The 9,770-nt window shown below is 36.8% G+C and overlaps 1 protein-coding gene across 2 annotated transcripts in view; it reads left to right on the top strand.

Annotated features, from left to right (window-relative positions):
- The window catches only part of klhdc4 (kelch domain containing 4), a 19,388-nt gene extending 10,458 nt beyond the window's left edge, over nucleotides 1–8,930 (top strand). The window contains exons 4-13 of one of the 2 annotated variants that reach the window (XM_014012215.1): nucleotides 451–549; nucleotides 718–854; nucleotides 965–1,057; nucleotides 1,828–1,990; nucleotides 2,065–2,143; nucleotides 3,073–3,281; nucleotides 3,380–3,605; nucleotides 7,584–7,772; nucleotides 7,878–7,952; nucleotides 8,600–8,930. In XM_014012215.1, coding sequence (XP_013867669.1) covers nucleotides 451–549; nucleotides 718–854; nucleotides 965–1,057; nucleotides 1,828–1,990; nucleotides 2,065–2,143; nucleotides 3,073–3,281; nucleotides 3,380–3,605; nucleotides 7,584–7,772; nucleotides 7,878–7,952; nucleotides 8,600–8,778 — 1,449 coding nt within the window. In that variant the 3' untranslated portion in view covers nucleotides 8,779–8,930. Of the gene's footprint in view, nucleotides 1–448; nucleotides 550–717; nucleotides 855–964; nucleotides 1,058–1,827; nucleotides 1,991–2,064; nucleotides 2,144–3,072; nucleotides 3,282–3,379; nucleotides 3,606–7,583; nucleotides 7,773–7,877; nucleotides 7,953–8,599 lie in introns of both variants that reach the window. The other variant, XM_014012216.1, reaches the window with a different exon arrangement.
- Nucleotides 8,931–9,770: the final 840 nt, after the last annotated feature.

Raw genomic sequence — 9,770 nt, 5'->3', positions numbered from 1 at the left:
ATGTATTATTGTAACTAACAAGACAAATTAAGTCATATTTATGGATTTAATTATGATATCAGGATGATCCAGGTATCAAAATGTAGCTTTTAAAGCCAAGAATCTGAAAATGTAATTAGGTCATTTTGACCAAATTTGACTTCATCCTCATTTAAATATGATGGGTCACATTTATGCACAGGATTTTTACCAGGAAAAAATATTTTGTAAAGATTATTTTACCTTTTTATATCCTTACTATGATCCGTACAGATTAGAACAAACATCCACAAGTTTTATGTTTTGTTTTTCTTTTTAAACTCTTTAAAAAGGTAACTTTTACCAACTATTCCTGCAGGTTTTTGCTCCAAACCCATAAACAAGCTGTTATTATTTGTAATATTTCTTTATTTTGTGTTAATTTCTGCAGTTTTAGTTGTGAGGTTTAGTTTATTCTTGTTATTTTTGCAGATGTATCTCTACAACGATTTGTTTTTCTACAACATTAAGAAGAACAGTTGGGTTAAATCGGAGGTTCCCAACCCTCCTCCGCCTCGCTGCTCTCACCAGGTACAATCAGGTTTTTATTTTTCAGTTTTTTACACCGTCTGCTGATGTTTCAGGTTGTGTAAAGTTACTGTGATAAATGTGATAGTTTTTAGCCTCTAGGGGGCAGCAGAGTTCTCACAGACCCACTCCTCCCCTCTGTTTCATCCCTCCCTTCTTGTCTCCCTGCAGGCGGTGGTGGTCCCTCAGGGGGGAGGCCAGCTCTGGGTGTTTGGGGGGGAGTTTGCGTCTCCCAACGGGGAGCAGTTCTACCACTACAAGGACCTTTGGGTGCTGCACCTGGCTACGCACACCTGGGAGAACATCAAGTACGTACTGCACAGAGAGCCCTGATAACAAACAGGAAGGCAGGATTTGACTGGAAGGAAGAAAACTTCTGTTGATGTTGAGTAAATGCAGCTGATGTGTTTGTTCCCAGAGCACCCGGGGGTCCGTCGGGTCGCAGCGGGCACCGGATGGTCCTCAGCAAGAAGCAGCTGCTGGTGTTCGGTGGTTTCCATGAGAGCACGAGGTGAACAGAGACTTTGTGTTTGTGTTCCCCTGGGACTGAAGAGAGGAAACAACCAGCGTTTTTATTACAACTTCCTGCTTTCCATCAAAGATAGGATTTATTTTTGAGAAATGACCCAGCTTGTCTGTGTAAATGAATCATTTCATCAACTGCTTGGACGAATTCAACACATTCAGATTATGAGTTAGCAGATCAATGAGCATCAAAACTAAAAAAAATTGAATTCAGATTTTTATTTTACTGAAAATCAGTTAAATTTTTTTAAAATTCATTTAGCCTTTAGTTTGCTGCTACTTTTAGCCAATAATGTGTTTATTGTAGCATTTAGATTGCGATTTTTAGCTAACAATATGTTTATTTTAGCTTTTAGTTTGCTACTTTTAGCTAACTATATTTACTTTTTAAACTTTTGTTAGCAGTACGTTTCTTTTAAATGTTAGTGTTTTACTTTTAGCTTAAAATATTTTCAGTTAGCTTGGTACTTTTGGCTAATAGTACGCTTTTTTAGCCTTTAGTTTACTTTTAGTTACAGTTTTGCTTATATTAGCTTCTCTTTAGCTAATGAAAGTTATTGTTTTGCTTATATTAGCTTGTCTTTAGCTAATAAAAGTTATTGTTTTGCTAATATTAGCTTCTCTTTAGCTAATGAAAGTTAATGTTTTGCTAATATTAGCTTCTCTTTAGCTAATGAAAGTTAATGTTTTGCTAATATTAGCTTCTCTTTAGCTAATGAAAGGTAATGTCCTCCTATTACCCTCCTGCCTCTGCAGGGATTTTATCTACTACAACGACATCTACTCCTTCTCTCTGGACACCTTCTCCTGGTCTCGCCTCGCTCCATCAGGCTCCGCCCCCTGTCCGCGCTCGGCCTGTCAGATGACCGCCACTCCTGACGGTGCAGGTGTCATCATCTACGGAGGATATTCTAAAGTGGTGGGTGTCCTGTTTGTGTCCGTCTGTTAGAATCTGTCTTCTGTGACGGCTGACGTGTTGATTTTTTTCTGCAGAGGGTAAAGAAGGACGTCGAGAAGGGCACCATCCACTCCGACATGTTCCTCCTGAAGAGAGATGGAAAAGATGGCCAAGGTACGAAACAAACCTGCTGCAACGTTCATCATCATCATCTCTGCAGAAACCAGAGCAAAATAACAGCTAAATAAATGCTAAAATGAGCCGATTATGAACCGAAAACTTTAAGTTTTGAGTAAAAGATCCTCAAACTACATTAAACAAGACAGATGCTAAAGCTATAATTACAAAACGGTGCTAAAATTGGCAGAACAGTAGCAAAATGTAACTAAAAGAAGCTAATATTAGCAAAACATTACATTTCATTAGCTAAAGAGAAGCTAATATTAGCAAAACATTACATTTCATTAGCTAAAGAGAAGCTAATATTAGCAAAGCTGAAGCTAAAAGTAACAAACTAAAAGCTAAAAGAAGTACTGTTAGCTAAGAAAAGCAAGCTAACTGAAAATATTGTAAGCTAAAAGTAAAACACTAAAATCTAAAAGAAATGTACTGCTAACTAAAAGTTTAAAAAATAAATATTGTTAGCTAAAAGTAGCAAGCTAAAAACTAAAATAAACATTGTTAGCTAAAAGTACCAAACTATATACTAGAAGAAACATTGTTAGCTAAAAGTACCAAACTATATACTAGAAGAAACATTGTTAGCTAAAAGGAGTAGCAAATTAAAGGCTAAATGAAACATATTTTAAGCTAAAAGTATCAGAATAGTAGCTTAAAAAATAAAGTAGCTTAAAGACAAACCCAGAGCAGTATGTTGAAGCAGATTTAAAGAGAAATAATTTTTAAAAAACTAATGAGATATTTTTTTAAGGGTAATTTTATTTTAGATCATGTAAAATATTAAAAATATTTTAAAAGTTGAGTTTTGACGAACAGCACAAAGTGTGCAGGAGCAGTTTGAGTTCAGCAGAAACTGTTTGCAGTAAAACATGACTCAGCATTCAGGCTGATGGACTTCATGACTCGTCTCCACCGTCCTGCAGAGAAGTGGTCCTGGTCCAGACTGAACCCAGCTGGGAACAAGCCCCCTCCCCGCTCTGGGTTCTCTCTGGCAGTGGGTCCGGCGGGCCGGGCGGTTCTGTTCGGTGGGGTTTGTGATGAGGAAGAGGAGGAGACGCTGGAGGGGGACTTCTACAACGACCTGTTCCTGTTCGACACGGTGAAGAACCGCTGGTTCCCGGGTCTGCTCAGGGTAAAAACTCCACTCTGGCTTTGAGTTTTTACTGTTTCTAACTGACTCACATCAAACTTTAGAACCTCAGTAAAACAAAAAGTCCTGTTTCCGTTCAGGGAACCAAAACAGAGAAGAAGAAACGACGGAGGGGGAGGAAGACTGGAGCCGATGGCGAGGAAGAGGAGAGAAATAAAGAGGAAGAGGCGGGACCTCAGGGACCGACAGAGGTCATCAAGGAGGTCATCACCGAGGACGGCACGGTGATGACCATCAAGGAAGTGATCCCAGGTCCTCAGGAGGAGGAGGAGGAGGAGGAGGAAGATGAGGAAGAGGAGGATGATGGTATGTTTACACTTACACATGAATTTAAACCAAGAGATCTTAAACCAGAGGTTCTCAACCTTTTTGACCTCAGGGCCCAGTTTGTTGAACAAAAAGTGACACAAGACCCAGTCAGACATTACCATACAGATCAAAGCTGTAATTATTTTAATTCTTGGTTTAAAATGATAATTATATTAAATCTTGGTTTAATTTGTATTGTATTTACATTATAACTAAATTAAATACACTTACAGTTTAAAAGTAAAACTCCTGTCAATTAATCATAAAACATGATTTATGAAAAACGTTGTTTTATATTGTAACCTGCCCATAATTATTTGAACAAATATAAAAACGGTCAGTCAACAGAGCACTCAGGCTTATCAACACAAAAAATATATAACAAAATAGACATTTCAATAAATAAAATTGTGGTCATAAAATAAATACATTCAAAGTGTTCAATTTAAATGTTTAAAAATAACCTGTAAAACTAAATTCGATAAAGTACAAATGAAAATAAAGACTTTTTAAACTTTTACACGGTAGAACCAGAAGCTGCTTTTCATTTTTTGTGCTTAACTTTATTCATTTCATTAAAAAAAGTACAATAAAAATAAAAGAAAATACAAATACAATGTAAACAATAGTAATCTTTAGTTACCAAAACCAAACAAGAACATCAAATCTTTATAGAACAACAAATTTTATGGTTACACATTATACTGTTTCATATTTTTTCAACAATCCAACCTTTATCATTCTCTTAAACATGTACTTTGATTTGGCACTTTTAACAACATTTTCCAGATTATTCCACAATCTGACTCCTTGGATTGAGCTGCACCGTTCTTTCAAACAGGTTCGAAATTTAGGTTTCATGAACGTCTCTGTCGCCTTTAGATTATATTAGCTCACTCTCTTTGCAAAGTCTTTCTGGATGTTTAAAGGTAATGTGTTTCAGTGAGCTTTATACATAACTAACAAAATGTTATAATCAACCAAATCAAAAAAATTCAATAATTTCAGTTTACAGAATAATATATTAGATGGATAATAGTAATGTTTTCGAGTGATAACTCTTACAGCTCTTTTCTGCAAAACAAAAACAGGATGTGTAATAGTCTTACATGCTTTACCCCATACCTCAACACAATAAACTAAGTGTGGAACAATTAATGCATTATATAACATATACAGAACTTTATCATTAAACAAGTCCCTTACTTTATAAAGCAATGCAGTAGATTTAGCTATTTTATTTCTTAAGTAATTAACATGAGGTCTCCACATCAGTTTCTCATCAATAATAACACTCAAAAACTTCACCTCACTGACTCTATTTATGTCTACACCAACTCTAAATGAAGTATTAACAGTTTTTTTGCTCATTGTAAATATCATATAATTACTTTTATCCAAATTGAGTGATAATTTATTAAGTTTAAACCAGTTATTTTTACAAGTTCTGTTTGCATTTTCTCTAACATCCATTCTATGTCTTCACCCGAACAAAAAAAAAAAGTGGTATCATCTGCAAATAAAACACATTTAAAGAGCCCAGACACATTAACCAAGTCATTCACATACAAGAAAAACAACTTTGGTCCAAGTATAGAACCCTGAGGAACTCCACATGTGATTCCACAGAGTTCAGATCTTACATCATGTACTTGTACAAACTGTTTCCTATTTTACAAATAACTAGATATCCATTGTAATGCTGGTCCTCTAATCCCATATTTATTTAGTTTTTTAAGTAGAATGCTGTGGTCAATCATGTCGAATGCTTTCTTCAAATCAACATAAATACTGGCGCAATATTGTTTTTGATCGATAGCATTTGTTATTTGTTCTATCAGTTCCATAAGAGCCATTGATGTGGAGTTATTGGTTCTAAATCCATAATGACTGTTACTTACAGAAATGTGCCACAAAAAACATCTTTTGCAACAAAATGTGCAACAAAAAAACATTTTTCCAAAAAAAAAAAAACCCCAGCTTTCCACACTCCAGACCGAGCAGCAAATATCTGTCTTTTCCACAGAACAAATGTTTTATTTGTTTGACTGATATCTTTTTTAAAATACTATTTTATACAAAAATATTAAATCTAGATGGTTTCAGCTCATGTAATCATTTAAAATTATTTATTCTTCATATTTTATCATTTATAGAATTACATTTATCCCAGAGCAGTTGTGTCACAGTTTGATTCTAAATATAAACAAGTTTAACACATCAAGAACCTTATTGTTATCATAAAATTGTGAAGAACGAAAATTGTGGATCTTTCTGATAAATTAAAATAACATTTAAAACTCAAATTCTCCATATTCTCCATAACTTACCATATTCAGAATATGGCAATTTTTTATTTTTATTTATTTATTTTTGTATTGGAGGGTGACGTTAAACAGAAACTCATCTCTGGGGCAAATAAATGTTCTTCTGTTAGAAGTAATATGGTTTAGAAGAACACGAACAGTGAATCTCACAGAAAGACTCTCAGCCTGCGCGTCCTGAGGCCTTACTGACACAAAGTTGGACAGATCTGTTGGATAACGACGCTCTGAACATATATTTAATATAAAGTTAGGTTTTACAGACCAAAGTCTCTGGTAGTTCAGGAGCAAAGTGCAGGAGATGTCAGGACTGATCGCTGCAGCCGCTGCTGAAAACTGCTCTGACTGAAAGTCCCGCCCTGCTCTGCCCTGATTGGATAAAACAGCTCTGGAGTTCGTCTGATTCGTTGAAAGCAGTGTCCGTTTAATCCTTACACATCAGGGTCCCGCTGCCCTCCTGACAGAACGATGATCCAGTCACACCAGTGAGGCTGGATTTTTGTTTGTTTTGTTTGTTTTTAAGAAATCAGGTCACATTTGTGACCCTGCTAGCTGCTGTTTTCACAATCTCAGTACAATCTTAGGTACGCAAGGGAGCTTCATGGCGTTCCATCTGGTGCACTTTTTCTTTTTTGATCGCACCTGCACACCACTTATGTGCAACTCTGTTAATAACAGCTCATTATTTCCTTAACAAACATCATGTCCATGTTCACCCAATCGTTTGATCTTTTATCCCCAAACTTATTTACCACACTCATTATTTCTTCCTCATTTGTTTCACCAAGAAAGATGCTGTTAACACGACCCTGATTGTTTCAGTCACATTATCAGTTTTAGGTATTTGAGCAGCGAGACTTGGACCAACATTAACATAATAATGATTGAATTCTTTAGCTATTTCATTTTGTTCATAAAGTTCCTTATTATCTTTTACAAAGTATTGTGAAATACCTGATTGTACCTTATGCTTTTTTAAAACACTATTCATCACTCCTCATGTTACTTTAGTATCACCATTACTTTTGCTTAATAAATCACTGTGATCTTCCTTCTTATGTTTTCTTATAATCCATATCAGTTTATTTTTATATTTTTTGTATCTGCCTTCTGCTTCTTTTGATCTTCATTTCAAGAAAGATGAATATAAATTATTTTAGTGACAATGACAGTAACAACAGCTTTTTGACAAGTTTAAAGTTTCTTTAAACTATATTCAAAATGTTTAAAAATAACTACAAAAATTAATTAGATAAAGTGCAAATTAAAATAAAGTTGTATCTGCAGCTGTATTTGATAATGTTTTGAACTTTTAAGATATTGCATGGTAGAATCAGAAGCTGCTCTTCATATTAGTGACAAACTTTGGTGTTTTTTGATGGTTTGTTTTCATTTTTGCTTCTACTTTTCATTTAAAATAGGTTTCCACTCTCTGTGGGTATCTAAGTTTCTTCTTCTATGTATTAAAAAAGTTGTTAAACATCTGAGTGGTGCACTACTGCTACTAGTGGTGAGAAAGTGTATTGCACCTTATTCAAAATCAATGCGGTCCTGCGGCCCAAAGTTTAAAACTGTTGTTCTTTTGAGGCCCTCAAGGTGGCGCTCGCGGTGAATCTCTGCTTTAAACGAAACGTGAACTCTATGTTTTCAGGTTCTGCCTCGGCCCCGGCGGTGGAGCCCTGCCCCCGGTCCAGCGCCATGGCTACGGTCCGCCAGGGAAAGCTCTTCCTGTTCGGTGGGATGTTCGAGGTCGGAGACCGCCAGTTCACCTTGAGCGACTTCTACTGCCTGGACCTGCACAAGATGGACCAGTGGGAGGTTCTGGTGGAATTGGACCCGAGTGAGTCGGCTGATCAGAACCACGCTGTCAAAAAATTTAAAAAATAAAAGTCATAACTTTAAAACATCAACGAGTTTTCATTCTGGTTTCTGTTTGTCTCCTCAGAGACGCAGGAGTGGCTGGAGGAGTCTGAGTCAGAGGAGGAGGAGGAGTCTGAGGAGGACAGCGAAGACGAGGAGGGTAAGGGACAAGTGCAGGATGTCCTGCTTCAGTCTTCACCGTCAGCTGTGGTGTAAAACTGGCTCCGCCCCCTTCATCCGAACAGCACAGATGTCCGATTAGCTTTAGAGTTTTGTCTGATAAAGTTTCTCTCTACTGATCCTTTAAAGTGTCTGTGACGTCAAATTTTTGTAACACATGAATGCATTTTTAGAAAGAGGAATGTGATAAAATACTGCAAAAGAAATTTCATGTTGCTGAGATGAACAGTTGTTGAGATATTTGCCTGTGAAGTAACAGGAAGTGATGTCAAAGGGGAATGTCAGCATGTAAACAGAGTGTTGTTAAAAAACAACCCAGACTGTAGAGAAGAATCTGATGTTTCTTTAGATTATTTTGAGTCAGAGTTCAAATAAAATTGTTTCATTAAACAAAGACCAGAGTTTTTCTTTGTTAAAGAGTCCCCTCTGATGTCACTTCCTGTTTCACTTTGACTGAGCCAAGTTCAAAAGAAAATATGTCAGTTATGAGATAAAATGAGTTAAATCGTGTGTGTTGTTCCAACTTTCTTAAATATAAAGATGTTTTCTTTGACTTTTTGTATTTGAAGAACATGCACGTCACAGGCACTTTAAATTTACCTGAACTTCCTGTCTGAACGTCTCCAGGTGATGAAGAGGAGGAGCACCCTGCCGTGCAGGAAGGAGAGACGCTGACGGACTACCAGACCCGGACGGAGCTGTACTGGATCGAACTCGCTCGTTCCAACATGGGTCCGGATGCCAAGGAGAGGAAAGTAGCCAAGGTGGCTCTGGCCATGGCTCAGGTCTTCTACGAAGACCGGTAGTGGGACTCTGGAGACCACCTGAGTCCACCTGAGACGGTGAGTGGAAAAAACTCACTTTTATATTTAGAATTTTTGTGCATCTCAGGTTTGCTCTTTGACCTGTGGTTAAGCTTTCAACCACTTTCTCACCTGAGAAATCAGGCTGAGCAATATTTTATCCGATGACAATTAATTTGATGATTAACCCTTCGGAGTCACATGATCGGTTTTAGTGGAACGGTTCGCTCTCTCCTGAGAGTCTCTTTCAGTTAGTTTGATAAATACAAGCTTGAAGCTCTACAGCAGTGTTTAAAATGTGTTATAAACCAACTCAAACCAGAGTCATGATGAATTTAAAAATATTTGTCATGTTTGAAGTGTTACAGCTGGGTTCATGAAGAAAAACCACCTCAGTCCACCCCCTGGTCTTACCCCCCCACACCCCACACCCCACCCCCACCGCGCCGAACTTCAGTAAAAGTCCCAAACTCCTTCCTGACTGACGTCTGAACTTATTTAACAAGTAACAAAAAATCTACAGGAAGAAGAAAATAAAAAGAGGCAAAAGTTGAATGAAGTTTGGTGATGAGATCAGAACAGGTTTTTACAGATTTAAGATATTTAAGTAATTTATCTAACCAGACTTAAAACATTTAATTGTTGCTTCACTGATAGAGTTTTATTGAATTTATTAAACTTCTTAAGGTGTTTCAAATAAAGTCTTGAGGTACGTGACAAATGTATTATTCATCATGGCGTGTCCACAGAGTGCAGCAGACAGAAACTGCTCTAAAGCAGAGCTGGTAAGACAAAACAAGTCTGTGTTGTTTTTACTATTATTCACATATTAAACCCCAGCAACAAGTGTTTTGATTGTGTTAAGAGCTGAGTTGCTCTTACCCGGGTCATTGGGATTTTGGAGAAATTAGTAGGAGACACCTTAAAGAATTTGTAGGGGTCACCCTGGTGAAAAAAAACTTTTCTATTGTTTTTTCTTTGTCTTTGATTTTAAT

Source organism: Austrofundulus limnaeus, unplaced genomic scaffold (genome assembly GCF_001266775.1).
Source record: "Austrofundulus limnaeus strain Quisiro unplaced genomic scaffold, Austrofundulus_limnaeus-1.0 Scaffold89, whole genome shotgun sequence".
Lineage (NCBI taxonomy): Eukaryota > Metazoa > Chordata > Actinopteri > Cyprinodontiformes > Rivulidae > Austrofundulus > Austrofundulus limnaeus.
The sequence above is the reverse complement of the archived record's forward strand: the minus strand, read 5'-3'. Positions and strand labels throughout refer to the sequence as shown.